Source organism: Rhizopus delemar, genomic scaffold (genome assembly GCF_000149305.1).
Source record: "Rhizopus delemar RA 99-880 supercont3.1 genomic scaffold, whole genome shotgun sequence".
In the NCBI taxonomy this organism is placed as follows: domain Eukaryota; kingdom Fungi; phylum Mucoromycota; class Mucoromycetes; order Mucorales; family Rhizopodaceae; genus Rhizopus; species Rhizopus delemar.
In genome coordinates, this window is record NW_027137827.1 from 4083481 (window position 1) to 4103989 (window position 20509).

At 34.7% G+C, this 20509-nt stretch overlaps 10 protein-coding genes across 10 annotated transcripts; 3 read left to right on the plus strand and 7 right to left on the minus strand.

Moving 5' to 3' along the window:
- Nucleotides 1–61: 61 nt before the first annotated feature.
- On the minus strand, nucleotides 62–783 carry RO3G_01574 (50S ribosomal protein L22; the record flags this gene model as incomplete). The annotated part of the gene is made up of 4 exons (XM_067656165.1): nucleotides 62–313; nucleotides 363–596; nucleotides 654–688; nucleotides 744–783. The coding sequence occupies 4 exons, from the start codon at nucleotides 781–783 to the stop codon at nucleotides 62–64; spliced, it is 561 nt and encodes a 186-aa protein (XP_067512266.1).
- A 576-nt stretch (nucleotides 784–1359) lies between these two features.
- Nucleotides 1360–2184, minus strand: RO3G_01575 (uncharacterized protein; the record flags this gene model as incomplete). Its single annotated transcript, XM_067656166.1, has 3 exons — nucleotides 1360–1835; nucleotides 1889–1960; nucleotides 2025–2184. 3 exons carry the CDS (start codon nucleotides 2182–2184, stop codon nucleotides 1360–1362), a joined length of 708 nt encoding a protein of 235 aa, XP_067512267.1.
- Nucleotides 2185–3885: 1701 nt separating this feature from the next.
- Nucleotides 3886–4347, minus strand: RO3G_01576 (uncharacterized protein; the record flags this gene model as incomplete). The annotated part of the gene is made up of 2 exons (XM_067656167.1): nucleotides 3886–4081; nucleotides 4277–4347. 2 exons carry the CDS (start codon nucleotides 4345–4347, stop codon nucleotides 3886–3888), a joined length of 267 nt encoding a protein of 88 aa, XP_067512268.1.
- Nucleotides 4348–5381: 1034 nt separating this feature from the next.
- RO3G_01577 (uncharacterized protein) lies at nucleotides 5382–6797 on the plus strand (the record flags this gene model as incomplete). Its single annotated transcript, XM_067656168.1, has 8 exons — nucleotides 5382–5433; nucleotides 5515–5599; nucleotides 5665–5729; nucleotides 5776–6202; nucleotides 6232–6358; nucleotides 6426–6466; nucleotides 6523–6559; nucleotides 6612–6797. 8 exons carry the CDS (start codon nucleotides 5382–5384, stop codon nucleotides 6795–6797), a joined length of 1020 nt encoding a protein of 339 aa, XP_067512269.1.
- Nucleotides 6798–8038: 1241 nt separating this feature from the next.
- RO3G_01578 (uncharacterized protein) lies at nucleotides 8039–8386 on the minus strand (the record flags this gene model as incomplete). The annotated part of the gene is made up of 1 exon (XM_067656169.1): nucleotides 8039–8386. One exon carries the CDS (start codon nucleotides 8384–8386, stop codon nucleotides 8039–8041), a length of 348 nt encoding a protein of 115 aa, XP_067512270.1.
- Nucleotides 8387–9924: 1538 nt separating this feature from the next.
- Nucleotides 9925–10775, minus strand: RO3G_01579 (uncharacterized protein; the record flags this gene model as incomplete). The annotated part of the gene is made up of 4 exons (XM_067656170.1): nucleotides 9925–10053; nucleotides 10103–10501; nucleotides 10555–10683; nucleotides 10743–10775. 4 exons carry the CDS (start codon nucleotides 10773–10775, stop codon nucleotides 9925–9927), a joined length of 690 nt encoding a protein of 229 aa, XP_067512271.1.
- A 537-nt stretch (nucleotides 10776–11312) lies between these two features.
- On the minus strand, nucleotides 11313–12200 carry RO3G_01580 (uncharacterized protein; the record flags this gene model as incomplete). Its single annotated transcript, XM_067656171.1, has 2 exons — nucleotides 11313–12107; nucleotides 12195–12200. 2 exons carry the CDS (start codon nucleotides 12198–12200, stop codon nucleotides 11313–11315), a joined length of 801 nt encoding a protein of 266 aa, XP_067512272.1.
- Nucleotides 12201–12783: 583 nt separating this feature from the next.
- Nucleotides 12784–13104, plus strand: RO3G_01581 (uncharacterized protein; the record flags this gene model as incomplete). The annotated part of the gene is made up of 3 exons (XM_067656172.1): nucleotides 12784–12818; nucleotides 12885–13012; nucleotides 13094–13104. The coding sequence occupies 3 exons, from the start codon at nucleotides 12784–12786 to the stop codon at nucleotides 13102–13104; spliced, it is 174 nt and encodes a 57-aa protein (XP_067512273.1).
- Nucleotides 13105–14629: 1525 nt separating this feature from the next.
- RO3G_01582 (uncharacterized protein) lies at nucleotides 14630–15791 on the minus strand (the record flags this gene model as incomplete). The annotated part of the gene is made up of 4 exons (XM_067656173.1): nucleotides 14630–14697; nucleotides 14874–15005; nucleotides 15200–15591; nucleotides 15733–15791. 4 exons carry the CDS (start codon nucleotides 15789–15791, stop codon nucleotides 14630–14632), a joined length of 651 nt encoding a protein of 216 aa, XP_067512274.1.
- A 2681-nt stretch (nucleotides 15792–18472) lies between these two features.
- On the plus strand, nucleotides 18473–19504 carry RO3G_01583 (uncharacterized protein; the record flags this gene model as incomplete). The annotated part of the gene is made up of 1 exon (XM_067656174.1): nucleotides 18473–19504. The coding sequence occupies one exon, from the start codon at nucleotides 18473–18475 to the stop codon at nucleotides 19502–19504; it is 1032 nt and encodes a 343-aa protein (XP_067512275.1).
- Between the last annotated feature and the right edge of the window lie 1005 nt (nucleotides 19505–20509).

Genomic DNA, 20509 nt, shown 5'->3' on the forward strand with positions numbered 1-20509 from the left:
TAAAAGAGAGAATAAAAAAAGCCAGGTTTTTTATTTTTTTTTTTAAAAAAATTGAACAATTTTAAGCACGGGTCTTACCAGCCAAGAGACGCGCATTACGGGCCAATTGACGAGCATTAAGCTTGACAACCTTCTTATCAGTAGCACGGGGAACAACTTCTTCCTTTTCGGTAAGGATGACTTCAATGTGAGAAGGAGAAGACATGAAAGGGTTGATTCTACCGTGAGCACGATATGTACGACGACGGTGCTTAGGGGCTTGGTTGACGATAACACTTGAGATGGCGAGCTCTTCGACGTTCAAACCCTTGGCCTACACACATTATCAGTTTCTATTTTCTCAAAACTTCTTCTCGTTTTACCTCAGCATTGCTTTCAGCATTCTTCAAGAGATCAAGAATGAATTTGACAGACTTGACGGGCCAGCGACCTTGAGTGGTACCGAATTCCTTGGCTTGAGCAGTACGACCAACACCACCGTTGAATTTACGGAAAGGAATACATTGCTTGTGTTCCTTGACGTTGTTGAGGTAAGCATAGGCCTTGCTCAACTTCATGCCTTGGATAGCAGCAGCAACTTCGTGGGTGTTTTTGAACTACAATAAGTTAAAATCTTTTTTTTTTCATATCTATCTGTTTTGGTGGCTACATACGTGAACACGGAGGTAAGAACCTCTGGACTTGGCAGCTATATATGAAAAAAAAATTAGTAACTTGTGCATTCTTCTTTTGCTGTTATTTACCCTTGGCGGCGTTAGCTGGGGTAGCAGCGTATCTGACCATTATTGCTCAAGTCTATAAAATGAATAATGTTTGGTTAATGTCAACATTCCGCATACAATTGTATTTTTTCACTCTCTCTTTCTCTCTTTCTTTCTCTCGATTTTGTTCCCAGTTATTTTCAATATCCATCATCTATCCTTTACACACTCCATCTATCTCTTTTCTCTACCCCCTTTCGTTTTTTAAGCTTATAGTACACATTACTTTAGAAATACGCAAGAGAGAGGAAGATCCAGCCGATTTTCTGTTTGACCATGAAGGGCAGTGCCCAGTGAAAGGGAGGATCGCCCTTTTTGAATCTCTCCGGTATAATTCTTCCGGAATTAACATAATCCGGACCGGATATTTTTCTATTAAAATAAACTTTCTTGTTCCTACCCCTTTTCAAACTATAAATTAATTTTAATACTACTGTCAACAAAGAAGTTTGACAAAAGACTTGAGATGAACAAGAGTGGATAGAGAAAAGATTAAACAAATAATTTATTTAGTGAATGAGAATATACAAAATATACATGAATGAAACAGAAAAGCATAGTATGAGAAGGGGGGGGGGATATAATCTTTAGGGATAACTTATTTTGAGCGACATTGACGAGTACAATCTTTACATTTCAATTTAAAAAAGGCATTAGAATTTTTGGCATCTTCTGGATTACTCAAGATAAAGTAACCACGAGCACGACCTGATTCTTCTATACTTTGCATCCTCATAGCATCATAAAGGTCCCTTGTCTTTACCCAAACGCTAGGGTATTTACCACGAGCAACATCCATGATCAAGACTTGGTCTTCTTCTTTGTTGTAACCACCAATAGGACTAAAGTGAGCCAATATATCGGGTTGACCTAGCGCGCTTCTTGAATAATGAACCACCATCTGACTTTTTGCATCAGAAGTGATAATCTCAAGATGAGAAAGAAAAGTTTGGTAGTCTTTGGCACGGTAAGGTTCAACTTGACAATAAATTTGGGCCAGACATGTAAATTCATCAAATGGGATTCCATGCTCTTGTATAGACTCAGCTGATGAACATGTTTTCATTTGTTCGGCTGTTATATACAAGTTAATTGCAAATCTTTTTCAGTCATATGCTTCAACTTACATGAAAACCAACGCCAGTTTCCTTTCCATATTCTTTTTGGATCGATTTCAAGTGCATTCAACACCATGGCAACTAGAAAATAGAACAAAAAGTTATTAGTGCTTATTTACCTTTTTGGGTAAGAGGGTAGACTTACGAGAACTAACTCCACCATGAGTTGGAGCAGATTGCGTAGAAAAATTTCCCATCAATTTAAAAAAACTCTCGGCTTGTCCTTGAATCATGGCTCCCCTAAACAGACGCTTTCCTTCTGCAGACGTAAATTTGACTAAATCAACTTCTTGTTCCTTGAACATAATCTCTTGATTGAAAAATGGAGGTCGAGGGTCTAAAATGGAACTTGTGGTTGCCTGACGTAAAAAGGCTTGAGAAGCAGGAAAGATACTTGTTCTATTATTTAATATAGAACTGCTTGTTTTGAAGTGTTTTATTTTGAGGCAGGTGAAAATTTTACGGGAATTCATCATTTCAAAAAAAATAAAAAATAAAAATGGTGGAAAGAAAAGAAGAATTTTTATCAGATTCTCAAATAAATACGTTTGGGAGAATAAATCTGATTAAAATTTTGTGCGGGGAATAATTCATTTATCAGATGGAATAGATAAACCAATGAAATGCGATGGATCTTTATTGTATAAAATGTACTACCATTCTTATCAGATTTATCGTGATTTTTACATCGTAATCTTTATACCAAATTTTTATGTCAGATTTTTATCAGATTTTTTTCTATTTCGTGTTAATAAAATCTGATAAATAAATATGAACTTTTGCTTTCAAATTTTGATGCTGTGTATTTACTTCTTTTTACTATACTTTCTATACACTCTTGTTGCGCGCATCATCGGCTACGAAAAGCAAAGCAAGCCAAGCAAATGCTAACTTTATTTTCTATAAATAAAATCATTAAAATCCAACGTGTATCGAATGACCATTACACAAGATATAGCTACTATCTCATGTTACATTATAATGGTTTTATTTCCTCAAAAATCTTATTATTTATCGTTTTCATAAAGCGCTTGCTTTTTTTTTTTCTGCGGGGTAAAAGGAAAATTCTATTTACTAAACCATTGTATAAAGCAAATCATGACAACAAAAAAGATATAGAATTCTTTGAACTTGTTAAAAATTATCGTCATCTTGATGTTGCTAACACTTGAAAAATAGCATCAATCATAATATTACGACGCAGTTCGAATCGCTGAGCACATGGAAAATGATTATAAACTAGCAATAGCGAACGACAGTTTCCTTTTAATTATCCTTATTTCCACACGTTCAAAATAAATACTCAATACATTCTGGACAAGCATAGAAGCACTCTTTGCCCTTATTTATATAATCAGTGATGTATGCTTTTAGAAACAAATTTTCTTCTTAAATAAAAATATTACACTTTGTTGTTATTGAAAAGACCTTTACTTTCTCAATTACAACACGTTGATAGCCACACATTAACTAAGCTACAGTTTATTGAACTAGGAAGCTGGAAGGATAATTCTGATATAATGTTAAGTGGCATATCAGTCTGGTATAAAATGCCTTAACCAGCTGTACAATAAACAAAAAAAAATTTAATCAGCTTTTTTCTTTCTTGAAACATTGCCTTTCATTTTTGTTTTTTTATTTTTATATATAAAAAGTTACAAATAAATATCCAAAAGGAAAATGTAGTATAAAAGCAAGATAGTAGGACTTTTTTTATAAATTCAATTGTTAATTCTTAATCTTTCAGTGAACAACATGTATGAAGCCTTAAGTTATCATTACGATTGTACAGCTCAATATGCGGAATAAGGTCAAGGCAATTGACTGTAAATTACTATAGGAACCGAGTAGCATATTATGCGTTATGAACCAAGCTATGTTTCATTTTATCTCTATTTTAACACGTCTTATGATTCAGCTAATTCTTAGTACATATATTTTATTATGATAAAACATTGTTACTCAACCGAAAACGGATAACAATTCCGACTGAGAACAAGATGCTTCTACAACAGAACTGTTACGTATGATCTCTCAGAAAATTCAGCAGTGGCAGCAGTAGTACAAGCTTGTTTGGACACAATACACCAGACTCGCTCTTGAATGATCAAGAACTTTACGTATTCATATCTGATTTCTATCAATCTAAATGAGATCAAGATGCATTTGGTGAGCTCCTGAAATTTGCAGACATTACTGGCCCTATATTTGAAGAAATACAATTTATTTCTCGGTCTTCCTTGGCTGGAAAATTTGAATTGAATATATTTTACAAATCTGGTTCAGCTTCATGTAGCAAAAAGGTCTATATTAAGATACACAGGAAATCTTCGCAAAAGTAGAGCACGCCAAGCAGTTATTACTACTATATATGGAAGTGATGGCAAGCTAACTTACCATTTAAAAGTAGTACAGTTTTCTTGAGCAAAAATGTGTAGATTTGAAGAAAAAAGCAGGAAATGGGTCATGCTTGTATCAATTCTTCAATTTTTATTAAAACCGAAAATATGATGTTCCATTAATATGGGGTAAGGATGAAAAATATGATTGTCTTTTCTTTAGGAAAACATTGAAATAAAAATATGCTTAGTGTCTTTTGTCACAGATAGGACTGACAAGAGCTAATTACTTGACAAAACTGAACAAGACTTTGAATTTATTAGATTATTAAGATGGTTCAAGGTACACTCTATTGGCAAGTGACTCTATTTATAAGATGAGGGATAGCCAACTCTATGAATCCTAGAGTGAAACAAGAGACGAGTCAATAGAATGGATGAACCATCAATCAAAATGTACCATTGAACAAATAAATGAACGTATTTGGCATGTATATCCTTGAACTAAGTCATCAGGGCTCTTTTTCTCTCTCTCTATATCTCTTGAATAAAATAAGCAATTGACTTAAATGAACAACTTTGTCATCAAATTGTATGTACAGCTTTCCGACTAAAACCAATATCCTATACTTTTAGAGTCTTAAAGGTAGTACAAAACAGTGAACCAACGTTGGCATTGTTCAAAGTAAAATCATGGTTAAGTTTAAAATAAAGGTTGAGTTTTTTAAGAGTTTTAATATTGAAAGAATGCTTTACTCTATTTCTTTATTTATATCAACATAAGCTTTTATCATTTCTAAAAGAATAAAGGGGTATTAACCACATGACAACTACAATGAGCATAAATGAAAACATGAATCAAATAAAATAAATTATTTTGTAGAAACAAATATGTCAAGTCTAGAAAATTTTTGCTATATTTATAAATAGCCATAATAACTACACAAGCAGTGAAGCATGGTCTTTCATGCGTTTCATCCAAAAAGAAAATACATGTAACACAAAATACCTACATTTTCTTGTCCTGCAAAATAAGCTTTACAAAGGATCCAAATATAAAGAGAATCAAAAGTGCACTCTTTTCTCTCCTTTTCTTCTTTTTTCTATTGGTTTCTATCGCAAAAAATATTTTTTTTATTAAAAACTTTTCAAAGAGCATTATAATGTATTCTTCATCGCTGAAAGTCTATAAAAAATTTGGTTTTTCCAAACAAAGTAAGGCACCTATCATTTCAGGTTTATATCTTAAAGATTGCGCATATTTGTAAATGAATTTTTCTAACTACGCAATCATAGACCAAAAGAGTAAACGTTTTTTAAAAGTTGGCTCCGAATTATTACAAAACACCATTGAAAGTAAAAAGCAACTAAAGCAAGCAGGGTATACAACTTGCGTTATACAAGGATACTAGAATTGACATTTTTGTATTGTATTATATATAATAGTACATCACACGCAAGCTCTCCTGCGGAAATGTCTTCAGATTTATTCAAAAGAACAGCCCCCCAAGGTAATTGAAGGGGGAAAAGAGCTTCTTAGCCTAATTCATACTTTAGCAAAAACTGGACGCAAACCGCTTGCTCCTGTCCAAGAAACATGCCAAAGAAAGACTTCGATGACGCAGAAAACCAGCCAAATGACGTTTGACCACAAAATATCTTCTCAAATCAACCAGGTTTTAAGTGAGCGATTCCCAAGACCAAAAAGCACCTCAACTAGTTCTAATTCTTCAGCATTCTCATCTAGCAAGCGTCGTCGACAAAGTCAACTGACCAAAAGCTCAAATAGCATATCCTTACCCTATAAGCAATTATCTATCACCTCCTCTTCGGAGCCTTTGACAACAAAATCAAATAGTAGCCAGAATGTAAAATTTTCCTTTAAAGAAGAAAATAATCTACTGGCTGCTATATCCTCAGTAGAACAAACGCTTGAGGCAGAAAGAGCCTTATCTCATGCATTACAAAAGCAGAAAGAAGGAAAGTTCATTATATAATCTGAATAATTATAAGCAACTTGACTAACTTGGAGCTCTTTTTCTCTTTAGCTATTATAAAAGATTTGGATTTTCTCTGTGACCTATCAGATAAGGCAACTAATGAACGCGATCAATTCAAATCAAGTTATGAACGAGAAAAGGTACACGCTCATGAAAAACTAGAGAATCCTTTTTCTCATTTTATTTTTTACTAACATAAACCAAAAGTTTGAAAATGAAAAGTTGAGAAATGAGCTTGAAGCATTAAAGTAAGTTTCTACTGTTTACATTTTTTTTTCAGCAAATTTCCATTACTATTTAATAGATTAGCAAATAGTCAAACAACCCAATTGACAGCAGAGGTAAATTGCCAATTCATTAATGAACTTTCATAGATTAAATAAAAATATAAAGCTTAAAAAATATAGTGCAATTTTACTGCATAAAGATAATAACATCAAAAACCTAAAGGCTAGTCTTAATTTTGCAAAGCACCAAATGGAAGTATTAAGAAGCACGCTGGAAGCTTTGTTGATAATAGACAATTTTAAAGAAAGCATTGCGTTTGAAGAAGTGACGTTGATTAAAGAAAGAAGGTAGTTTTTGTAGATTAAAACACTCCCAGTGATTACTCTAAAGTTCATTTTGACCTGTAGTCTCAACAATCCAAGTCGACATGAAGATGATCTATTCTTGCCCTACCAGCAATCATCTAGCTCTTCTTCGTGTGCTACTCTTTGTTCGTCTAACATGGAATTTGAATTATCTAAAACATGTTTGAATAAAGAAAATATGGATGTCATAATCACATAGAAAATTTACAAACGAGAACTCTAAACTTTTTCCTGCCAAACAGTTTGCGCTATCATTTAACAATGAAAATTTATTCAGTATCTAGTCATATGAACGGCAAAATAAGCTGCAACAGTAAAAATAAATGGATTATCTCATAATGGGCTATAAGAAAGGATATTAAAAAACTTAAATAAGCGATATGCTTGTGTTTCTTTACTCGTCTTGGAAAACCGTTTAATGAAATGATTTCAAGGGTCGAATTTATCAGTACATGATCCTATACAGGCAACAGATATATGTATAAAAGCAACAACTGAGCTCAAACTTACAAAAGATTAGACTCTGAGTCAGCAAAAGATAAGATGAATTTAAGTCTTTCCAATTATTAACAGCAATGTCAAACACCTAGATCATACAAAATTAAAAATGAAAAACTGTGAAGATGTGTTGTATCTATCATGAATTACAGGCTAATACTCTATTACAGTTGATGTTATTTTTGGGAAAAGGTGATGGAGTTGTGATATCAGATGAATATGCGGGTTTTATCATTGTCTTTGACCAAAAAAAAAAAAAAAAAAAAAAAAAAAAAAAAAAAAAAAAAAAAAAAGACAAAAATACGTATCATACATGCTTCTATAAAATACTTTGCAGAAACGTAGAGACCGTATCTACAATGCGCAGATCAACTTGGCCGCTTTTGAAATACAAATGAAATTATATCGGTCGTAATCATTACAAGTCTATTAAAAACTGTCGCTGTTACTCATCTAGATATGAATAAGATGTGATGGTTTCAATTTATATAGATTGCAAACGTTGAAGCTTCTTAGAAGCTTGATAATAACAGTATTCTTAAACCCAGCTGTAAAAAAATCTGAACCAGTTTGTTTTGTATATCAACCATCTATGCATCGCTTGTCTCTGTTTCTCTTTTTACTACTGAAAGCTAAAAACACACACACAAAGAATACACAATATTGTATGTATACTTTTTATTGAATAATCCCTGCGATATAAGTTAACATGACAAGAGCCAAGTTGATTTAATGACCAAGTACAGCAATAGCAGAGTTGATTTCCTTGACGGAATCAGCCTTAGATTCGACAGCCTTCTTTTGGATAGCAGCAAGAGCGACCTTGCGTTGATAGTAAGCGGCGGATTTGGCCTTACGCTTTTCTTCGAGCTTGGCAACAATATCTTGGTACTTCCATCCGACTTCATGAGAGATGCGGCCAATGGTGGTGTACTTGCGACCGGGCTTGAGACGGAGGACACGAAGAGCATCGGGAACAACCATACGCTTGACACGGTCATAAGGAGCAGGGACACCTTCAAAGAGCTTGATGCGATCCAAAGCGGCAGCACCACGAGCAGTCTTGTGAGGGACCATGCCACGGATGGCCTTATACAAGATACGAGAAGGAGCACGGAAGTGGAAGGGACCACGAGTAGGGTTGACAAGACAACGCTTGTTGAGATAAGCGTGATACTTCACTACATGTTAAAACACTATTGTTCAATTCGGCTGTTCATTCCAAATTTGACTAAATTTACATACATTTATTACGGAAGAATTCACCAGAAACATTTAACTCTTCACAACGAACAACAACAACCTTTTGGCCATTGAGGGCTTGCTTGGCAATAATGGAAGCAAGACGACCGAGAAGATGACCTTTGCCGTCAATGACAACAACCTGATAAACATATGCGTATGTAATTAGAAAGCCTGTTTTTATTCTTTTTCTTTTGTATTTCACGTGTGAACTACCTTTTCAAAAGTAGACATTATTTTTTTTGGAGCAGGGAAAGAGAAGGGAAGCTCGTCTGTGAAAACCCCAGACTTGATTTTTCTCTTCTTGCCCTTCTGAATCCACTAAGCCACTGAAAATATAGTGAAATAGAGAGGGCCAAGCCACAGAGCTTGCCATACAAGTGGTAAGTTACTGCAGTAGAGATCATTTTTACTAGAGGGCTTTATACAACTGGAAAGGAAAGCACACTTATCGCAATTCTGATTTTTGGAAAGAAACGATGTTTAGATTTGTTTTCCAAAGGGAAAATATCAAGCCATTTCTTTTTGCGAGTAATTTTTTAATAGAAAACTCGGCTTATATTCAATCCTAAATGGGCAGAGGGTATCGTTACACCTTAATTGCCTAGACCAGTACAATTTTAATGGAATATAGAAACCTAAAAATCTCTTGGAGATCAAGAGGAAAAAATGTAAGACATTGTAAAGGAATAGATGAAATCAGTATTTTGTTTTGCTGATGCAATTGAGAAAAGGAGAGTTCAGATAAGTGTTTATTGGAAAGAAAAGAAAGATTCATGGTGTTGAATGGTATAAACATCAGAAAACAAGTGACAGAGCATAGGTCAGGTGAAGGACCAATAGGGCTTATTCGAATCCCGTTTGAGTGAGTTTCTAAAAGTTTCTTAAGGATGTGTGTCCCTAGGGCTTGAATAGAAAAAGGAACTTGTAGCTGGCAATGCATTTGTAGACAATAGACAACGTATTGTTTGGTCAAGTTGTGAGACTGACAGGAGTACTATCAGAGAGACCCTTCAGATGGTCGGCCTAGACACCAGCAGATGCATCGGCTATATTAAAAAAGACAAAAAGTTTGAATTCTCGTTCAATGTAAACCCTGCAAAATGATTTGAAATAAATATCCTCAAAAGTGTGAAGTTTTAAATCAGAGCAATAGATACTTGCATTGCTTTAATTGTTCTCGGCAAAAACTACTGTTTAGACAAAAAGATAGCCGACAAAATTTTAGTATTGATCATTGGATATTTGATTTTATTTAAATAAAGCCCATGCAAGCTTATAACGATATATATGATTGCCACACACTTTTTCTAGATTATCCAAAGAGCGTCATTAAATACTTCGACCTGTTCATTCCAAATATTTGTTCAATTTTAATTTTTGAATGGTGGTAAGGAAAAGTGCTCAGGTTTAAACTCTGCCATAGAGTTTAATACCAGTATAGCACCATGTTCTTCAGGCCCTGTCAGCTTTTTGATATTTTCATCTGGAATCCATACAACCTACAAATTACAGCTTGTCAACCTAGACAAACCCCCTCTTTTTTCTTACATTCATCTTTGCATTCAAACCAGCTTGAACGCCATTGACGGCATCTTCGAAAACTAAGCAATTCTCTGCGGGAGGATTTCCCAAACGCTTCTGTGCAGCCAAGAATAAATCAGGAGCTGGCTTCCCATTCTTGATTTCAGCATCATCTCCACAAATAATCACATCAAACAGTTCAAAAAGCTCCTTGTTCAAAGATGTCTTGAGTTCGAATTTTGATCGAGTAGAAGAAGTTGCAACAGCGATAGGAACGTTGTGTGCATGTAAATGACGAATTAACTTTTCAACTCCTGGTAAAACTTTTGAATGAGGAAAGAGTTCTTCCTGAATGACAGCAGTTATTTTCAAGTACTCAGTTGTTGTCATGGGTAATTTGTAAGTTTCTACAACCATGGCTGCTGCCTAATGAAAGATTAATTGAACAAGAAAGCAAAATAGTAATTTTATTGCTGTACTTCATCACCAGTTCTTCCCATTAGTTTGCTTTTAATGTCCCAGGTGAACCGGATTCCACCAGCATATTCGTTTAGTATTTGCTGCGTCACTTCTGTATAGACACGCTCAGTATCGAGAAGAAGTCCATCCTAAGCAAAATATAGTCCTTTTTAAAAGTTATGCCTAGTAAGTCGATTTATGTTTTTACCATATCAAAGATACAGTGAGTAATGTGGGCCATCTTTAACAGACAATTATATTCAAGATAAAAAGACGTAGGTTTTATGCTTTTATGTTTAAGCGTTTATTTTATTCACAAATTAAAACCCAATTGTGAGCCTGATGTCACTTAGACCACTTCTCTCCCCAAGTCAGATCTTGAGAGAAAAGAGGAACTAAAAATCCTTAGAAAGCAAAGGTAAGATATTAAGGCATAAATAAAACAAGATTAGGTGTAAAGACACTAGTGTAGGGAAGTAGAAAGTCAATTTAAGGATCTTTGCCCAAGATATTGGGAACGAGGAGTGGGAAAGTTTTAATGCTTTTACGTTTAAATAATACTTTTATTTAATGACTTAAATGAGCACGCGGTGTCTCAGGACACCATAATTGCCCAAGCCAGATCAAATGAGACGTGAAAGAAGCTAAAAAATCCCTTATGGGAGCAAGGGCAAAAAAAGAAAAGGACAGAGGGGGAGTAAGAAGTAACATGTGAATAAATCACTGTTTGGAAATGGACCACAAGAAAGGAAGTCATATCATAAAATAAAAGTAGAACTCAAGTCTGTTTGACTGGAAAGAGCTCATTAAGTACAACGCTAGCTATAATGCCTTTGTCAACGAAAAAGCGAGCAACAGCGCGCTGAACAGGGCCTTTGAGGTGACGGATAGCAAGAATTACGCGTTGAGTGAAGACACTCCATGCGGCACACTCCTTTTCATCTTGATTGAAGTCGTCATAGTAAGGGTTCCGAAGGTTGTTTGGATCCATAGGATCGTAATCATCATGTATGGGGATTTCAAATTTTTCTAATTGAGAGCGAACTTCAGCTTCATAGTCGTTATGGAGGAGGAGGGCAACAAGATGACGGTCGGGATAGTGAATGTCTAGGACACGATTGCTGTTGATATGCAATCGTCGAAGTAAGGAACGTATTTGCCGAATGGGAAGGCGGCGTTGTATAGGGAGATAAAGGTATTTAAACCCTTGATTGGTGGAAGGGGGACTGAAAGTGCGAGCTGCAGCCGTTTGGCTGGGAAGTGGTGGAGCATATTTAGATTTGGAAGCTTTTTGGAGGGGAGCAGATCCAAGCTCTGGAGGTGGGGGACGTTTGGTAGGTGGTTTAAGTTGCAGTGACGAAGGGGAAGCATGTGGACGGGGAACGGTAGCAATAGGGACGCGCTTAGGCACAGTGGTGGATGGTGACTGAGCTAACTGCTCAAGAAGGGAGGCGTTTTGTTGCTGTAGTCGATTGATTTCGGCCTTGGCTGCAGCAAGTTCTGCTTGTAACTGTTTTACAGTAGGCATGTTCAGGTCTGGTGTTGTGGATACCTTTCCAAATAAGGCAAAAATCTATAGAAAGTGATGAAAAGCGGAAAGAAGTCCTTTAATGCTTTTACAGTGTGGATACAAATACAAAAATAACAAATTTGAACCTACAAACATCTTAAAGCCAGTGGTCAGTTGCTTCCAACACGTTATTCAAAATATAAATATTCTAAGCATCATAACTGTTTCCTTTCCTCTTTGATTTTTTGTTGTATAATATATCCTAAGATTAATTGAAACCAAAGCGAAAAGCTACTTACAAGTGAATTACATATTAACATCAATGAGGCTACTACTGATATTCAAGAATATTTGAAATTTTTTTATGGATGAAAATTTTAATGTTTATTAAAACTCATCAAAGAGTATAAGAATTAAGAGCGATACAAGTGTATAAAACAGTGACTTGTCGCGAAAATACAAAAAAAATTAGCATAAAGAATTGTAAGCAGATAGTTTACATATTGCTAACATATTGTTAGTTATTTTGCAAAACAAGCCAAAAAACGCCTTTTTTATGTTTTTATTTGCGATAATTCTCCAAATTTTAGAGGTATTTTTTTAATATTTTTTCTCTCCTCACTCTTATATGCTGAGGTCGGCAACCCTTTTACAGACGTATAAACAATAGGTCAATTTACTGTTTATAAAAAAAATAACCATTTTCCCTTCGTCTATATTTTTTTTATATTTTTGAAAAATGGTTACTGTTTTTGGACAATGCTTCCAAATAAAGTAATCACAGCGAAAAAATACTAAAAAAGATAATGATTAGTTGATTGATCCTTACTAATAATTCAGTATCCAATCACCCTTTGTTTTTTTTTCGTCGAATAAAGGTGATCCTGACGTTCACCTGTCACTATCGCCGCCTGCTCTATCAGAATATAGAGTTAGAGGTGTCTATTCACACATTTTTTTAACATATTGTAAGTTTTTTAGGCCTCATCGCGTATTTATTATAAATATTAGGATTGCACAGACATCATCTGAGACTGAAATAAAAATAGCGCATGGTTAATTTTTGTCATGGAATGGTCGCCAAACATAGAAAAAAAATAGACAAGATGGTACATCTTCTTGAACCTGGTTTACGCTAAGAAATTATCTCTTGTGCAGTTAAATTTCATCTGGACTTTACCTCTTTATTTTAAGAGGAACTAGCGATATAAGATGCATGTGAATAAAAAAAAAGAATACTAGAGTACTCAGTAAGGTTTTTAATCTCTGTCCTTTGTCTAATGTACTAGTGTTCAAGTAGCATCAACATGTAAAAAATTAGTCATAAACTGAAAGCCCAAGCAAATTCAACATATTAATACGCATAACCTTTGTTTTTTTTTTTTTTAAAAAAAAAAAAAACAAAAAAAACTTGTAATGTATATTTCTTTCATATCTCAAAGTTCTATTTTTTGTTAAATATTAAAAGAAAAAAAAAGAAATATACAAATAGACACATAGAGATTAATATAACACTACAAAATAAAAGTCTTGCTTGTTTCAATATACAATACATAGAATAACTTTAAAAATTATTCATTACTTCTTCAGTGATTGAGTTAACAAGTGAAGAATGACCAGATTATTTAATCAAAGTAAAAGTAAGTAAATTATTTGATTTTTGAGTATGTGTTTATATATGCTCATTTTGCTGCATGCAATATTATAGCTTTACTGATTATCTTTTTTTGATAGGTTAATCACAAAGCTATCTATAAAACCTTTCTTAGTCTGTGCTGGCTCTCTTGCTTTACGGGGTCGACCTCGAGGATTCTTTTGTCTAGGACTGTCTTCCTGTCTTCTTTTTTCTTTTTCTTTTTCACTCAGCCTTGGTCTTCCTCTTCCTCTTATTTCTTTTACATAATTTATTCCATCGTTGTCACTGCTACTGCTACTACTAATAATTTGTTCATGGTACAGCTCTTCTATTTCTGTTTGTTTTTCCCTCCCCTAGCAAGTTGATAGAAATAAGTAACTTTTTTTTGTATATTCAAATTTAAAAAAAAAAGTATATATATATACTTTAATTCCTTCTTTTTACGTTTCAATGGAATGACTGACTTATCATTTTTTGATTGGGATATATTATTGGAATACATGCTGTCTACGTGAATGACAAAAGTGTCTTAAAACGATGAAAAAAATGTGTGTCATGTTATGAATGATTGCTCACCATCAATGTTTCTTGACAAAGATGTCTCATAATCAGCAACAGACACGTCAGATGTAATCGAATAACTTCTGTTATGTTGATGATGAATAATAGCTCTTTTGCTACTACCTTCCATAGGATCATTATCAGTTGTCATACTTGAAACACTGGGCATCTAACGGCTGCTTCATTCGAATAAGGTTTGTTGTTGTTATTCCTTATAATTTTTTGAAGAAAACCTAGTATGTCAAACAAAAGAATAGTGTAAATGGTAACCCCTCCTGCCATGTTCATTGCTTATATTTTCAAGCTTTTCACTTACTATCATAGTTGCTTGAAGCATGTCCCAGTTCTCCTTTATTGGTACGGTTTGAAGGGGTTGCTTTTATGCTGGTTACTGAGGTGGTTGCTGTCTGACGCGTTGATTGCATAGTAATTTTTCGGATCCACTAATTTCCGCATCTAGGATACAAAAAAGCATACTGTATTAATGACTGTTGCTTTTTGTTTTGTATAAAAAAGCTTTTTTAATTGGATACTATCAAAGTTATTCGCATTGATAAGTGGACTGAATATTTTATTATTTCTATCTTCTCTTCTTCTCTGCTCGTCCATTCGATTTAGGTCTTCATGGGTACATCTCAACATATCTTCAGAAAAATCATCTTTGGGTTGATCATAATGCTTCTCCATATTTGCAGCCGAACTAGAATCAGACATACGTCTGACATATGAAGGATACTCTGGAGGAAAATACGGCTCATCTTCATCTGTATAATAAGGGTTGTAAGTGCGAGCTTCATCGTTTTCAGTGGAATTTAGTATTTCAACATTGTCACACGAGCTTCTTGGTTCCTTCTTTGGTTTTCTTCTAGAATTTGTCTCTCTTATTCATCTAGTGAACAATAAATATAGATCAATAAATATAAGGACAGTTGTTTTATCAAAGATTTTTTTTATTTACCAAACTCTGCTCCAGTGGAGGTGTTTTCGTAAAACTCAGGACCATTCGAAAAATTTTGATTCATTGATAAGTTTACATAAAAGTATTCTTCTTTCGCGCCATCTCCTAGTTGAATAGGTGCTACTTCAGGATGGATCATTTCTCTAAGTCTTTCTGGTACGAGGGAGATTCCTGGTATAATTGTCATAGCAAGTGCTTGCATATGGAACTTTTCTTCAACAACTCTTCCTAAAAAAGCTCTGATAGTAGGTTGCTGTTTCATTGCACCGGTAGCGAGTAAAATTAAAGGAGACTTTTTCTCATTTGTTCTACTAATATCCCATTCATTATCATAACCATGAATCATTTCTTGAACCAAATCCAAAATGGCAACCATCTTTACACTGTAACTACTAGAAAAAAAAGTTAGTTGCAAGTTAGAACCAATCAACAAAATAAAGTTGTAAAACAAGACCTTGCTTATCGTTATTTTTTGAAATATTACATTTACACGTAAATGTTTACATTTATAAAAGTGATGATGATCAATTTACGCCATATAAGGTTCATAGAGCAAGAAATATACCTTCCAGTTAGCATGATCAAACTCCATTGAGTGAGGGAAAGAAAACACCAGCAAAAGTGGAAGTGATAACAGATTGCATTGTTTGTGGTATTCTTAGTCTAGTTTTGAAATTAATATGGAACACATATCCAGTTTGGCTGCAGTTCATTGATTTATATTCTCGGAATGATTCACAAACATAAAAACCTTGATTAATCAGCTATAGACTAAGCTCATGCTCTATCTCTTTTTCTGCTCAAGGATGCCTAATCAATTAAATAGTATACAGCGAATGTTTAGTCTTGAGTGTAAAATTACGAGTATCCTTGGTTTATTTTATAATTCAGATGTGCAACGTCGTGCCAACTCGCTTTGAACTTTTTTTTTGTAATCTACAACCCAAAACATCTAGTGGTTATTGAAAGCACGCTTTCTTGTACTCTTCTAGATTAGTCTATCCCAGTATGTTTCAGATATTTTGTCCTCTATATAACAAAATTCTTGACAACCCAGTTTGACACCGATTAAACAACCATATTTCAATGATGTCTGCAATCTTTCAAAAATGAAGCTATGAAAATCATATTTTTTCGACTAGGCTCTCTTGGATTGACGTTAAATTTTGACTGTGTAAATCTGTCATATCAGTGGATTTATGAGCAAAAACCTTTTTTTTTTTTTTCATATTCTAGTGTATCATCATACAATAGAAGTTTTAAGGCTCAAATTCGACAACCGTACTGTAGGATTATTTTTAATTAAAAGCGCATGTCAATCATATGAAAAGCCAAAATACAAACTAAGATAATACTTTTTGCCAATTGCTACTTTATTAAGCAATTTTAGTTACGTTACAGAATCAACTGACATATTTAGTCAACAAAAACATGTTTATAAGAAAGACAACTAAGTACGACGACGGTATAAAAATTTGTACTATGGCTGTTCAAGCTAAATTTGTATGATTCATTATTAGAATAACAATGGGCTTTGTTATGTTCTGGTAAAGGTAATAACAAAGATAAACCAAAGAATACTTTTTGAGACTGAACTTTATTTAAGACAATCTTAATTGTTAAAAAGAAAACATTACAAAGTCTACTATTTATATTCTTCTATCAGTTGGCGGGTAAATGAGTAGTTATGAGCGTAGATCCAATCATTAACGTGTTAGATTGAAGAATGATTACTGAATCGATTATGAAAATCTTTAATTCGTTGTTTTTATAGATCTTATTGTTCTTTAACTGATCTGGGAGAGTTGTCCCGTCTTCATTGAGAGGAAAGATATACAGTGCGTTGCAAAACCCGGACACAAAAATTAAAAAACCACGCAAATCCCTATAACTCATCCTCTGGCCGAGCTTTTAATTCGAAAGTTCGGACAAATATAGTATAGCTTATATAGTATTTATGGTCCAAATTTGGAGCGGAGAAAATAATGTATGATTGACTTATGATCTTATGAGCTATTATTTTCGAAATTTATGTTTTTTTGGATAAAGTTTTTTTTATTTAATATTTGATATTCCCACCTCTAGCTTTGATTACTGCCTTAATACGTTTTGGCATACTTCTGTAGTATGGTTCTACATCATCTGGTGTAAAAGAATCCCATTCTTTGCATACCCTTTGTCATAGTTCATCAACATTGACAGCACGGTTGTCATGACTGCGTAGCTTATGCTTCAAGTGCCTCTATAGATGCTCTACAGGGTTGAGGTCAGGGCTTTGTGCTGGCCAGTCCTGCAGTAATTGTACCCCTTTTCGCTTCATCCATCTCTTAGTATTTTAGGGGTATGCTTGGGGTCATTGTCATGTTGGAAAATGACGTCCTTATGTTTTCAGTCATAGTAATCGAGTGTATCTTTGTATGTGGTTCCCAATATATTGGTATAGGTTTGCGAGCTCATATTACCACCAAAGATTTGACAAGCATAACCAACCCCTTTTGCTGTCATGCAACCCCACATCATCAGGGATCCGCCTCCGTACTTTAATGTCTGGTTTATTTGGTGTGGTCTGCTTACTGCCCCATCTTCTTTCCAAGTGTAAGGGTTGCTGTTTGGCCCAAAGATGCTTAGTATTGTTTCGTCAGAAAAGATAAACTTCCTCCAGTCATCAACAGTCCAGCTTTGACGCTCCTTGCACCAGTTAAGGCGGTTCTTTTGATGTTGCTCACTCAAAAATGGCTTGCTTTTCTTGAGTGTAGCTTTAAAGCCAAGTTCGTTCCTCAACCTTTTTGCTTGCCATTTGCTCACCGAATATCCAATTGACTTCAAATAAGAACTTACATCAGAAATAGACTTTAAGGTACCAGATCTACAGTGGGTGGAAAAATGGTTCCAATGTTTTTGATTTGCAACTTTAAAGCTTTATATCTTTGGAACTACAAATGGTAACGGCTCACAAAAACATGCATTTTGTAGCGCAATTACAGCTAATATTACTGAAAAAAAAAATTTGCTTGTACTTTTACACAATCGGGAAAAAATTAAGATTAAATACAAAAACCAACATTGGAACCATTTTTCCACTACAACTGTAGATAAGTTTATTTGTTAATTGGTGGAGCTTCCACCGGAGTTTTTTGTTTAATTATGAGTCATAATATTCCGACTATCGCCGAAAAAGCCTATGTGACTTATAAAATTAATTTATCCCCGGTCAAACATTTTTTTTTCCTTTTCTTTCTTTATATATCGAAGCTTTAAGGTACCACTACACATATGGTTCGCGCTCTCTCTAAAAACAAGCAAGAAAACATCAAATCGTTGGTTTTACAGAACAAGCCATATTCAGTGATAATGGAACGTATTCCAAACTTAAAAAAATCCACCTTAAGCAGATATGCCAACAAGTTTTCTCCTGGTAGAGTAACAGCAAACCCTGGTAGAAAGGCTGTTTTAAGTGTTACCACCAAGTCTTATATACGTATGCAGATTATTAATGGTACCCTCAAGACTGCGAAGGCTGTTCATAAGTATTTAGTATGCACTGGCCACACTATCAGTTACTCGGGCACCATTAAGGTTATGAAAATCATGAACTTCCATGCTAAAATAAAGGTAAAAAAGCCTTTATTGACTAAGGTTCAGAAAGCAAGACGACTAGCATGGGCGGAAGAGCACAAAAACTGGACAAGCGATGACTGGAGACGTATGGTATTCAGTGACGAAACAAAAGTTAATGTTTACGGCTCAGATGGTTGCAAGTACTATTGGAGTCGACCTGATGATAAACTTCAACCCCATCATCTCGACTTAACAGTTAAAGGAGGGGGTGGTAGCATTATGGTATGGGGTTGTATTACCTATGACGGACCTGGTTATGCATGCTGGATTAGTGAAGGCACAATGAAGGCTTCTGATTACGTCGGAATACTTGGTACAACCCTTATGGACAGCCTTGAGTACTATGGTTACCATCCTCAAGACATCTATTTTCAGCAGGATAACGACCCTAAACATACGTCTAAGCTAGCTAGGCAATGGTTCAAGGACAACAACTTCAAGTGTGATCATACCTTCAACTGGCCTTCACAAAGTCCAGATCTAAACCCAATAGAGCACATCTGGCACCACCTTAAGCTCAAGTTAAGTGCCTATGATACTAGGGCAAAAGGTGTGCATGAATTATGGAATCGCGTTGAAAAAGAATGGTCTACTTTTACAGCAGAAGACTGTAGGAGATACATAAATAGTATGCCAGATCGTTGTAGGGCTGTAATTGCTGCGAAAGGCGGTCATACAAGATATTAATAAAATAACGCACATAGTGGAAAAATGGTTCCAATGTTGGTTTTTGTATTTAATCTTAATTTTTTCCCGATTGTGTAAAAGTACAAGCAAATTTTTTTTTCAGTAATATTAGCTGTAATTGCGCTACAAAATGCATGTTTTTGTGAGCCGTTACCATTTGTAGTTCCAAAGATATAAAGCTTTAAAGTTGCAAATCAAAAACATTGGAACCATTTTTCCACCCACTGTAAGCTTTAAACGAAGGGCATTGGTGCGGAGATTCTGAGTATATTTTGGCTTTCCGCCCTTAGGTCAGATATAATCCTGCTTTAAGGTAGACTTAAGCGACGTACAGTAATATCAGAGACCCCATTTTTTGCAGCAATAGTTGTTGTGGCTTCGATGTTATGTAGGCAAATTTTGACGCTGTCAAGCTTACTAGAGCTAATTCTGCTAGGTATTTTTAGCAATTGAGAGTGGGAAAAGTTACGTAGTGAGAAATATTTTTAAAATGTACGAAGTCATAGTGAACTTACAGTAGGTCACAAAACTGCTGCAAGGAATTGCAAAATTGCAGTTTTAATGCTGATTGTCTATGAATACTGCACGAATCTATCTCAAACTTTGAATGTTTATAGCCCAATAGAAAGGTCATCTACTGGTAGGATATCAGATACAGGCAACGATTATTGGTGGAATTTGATAATGTTAAAGACGGAGTTATACACGACTGGCTTTTTTTGCATTTTTACGTATGTTAAAGACGACACATTTTAATTCGGCCTATCCGGTTGTTATCATAATAATTCACATTCTTGGCAAGATAAGAATGTTAGCAGTATATAAAAGTGCTTACAATTTCTATATTTTATGTTTTAAATTCTTTTACTTCCATTATTTCTCTTATTTATCTTTTTATTTATTGGATGCCTAAACGATTGTCAGAAGAGAAAGTAAATGACCTCAGGTCAGCACTCATTGGATCAGCATCAACCTATGATATTGCTAAGGAGATTGGTGTGCATG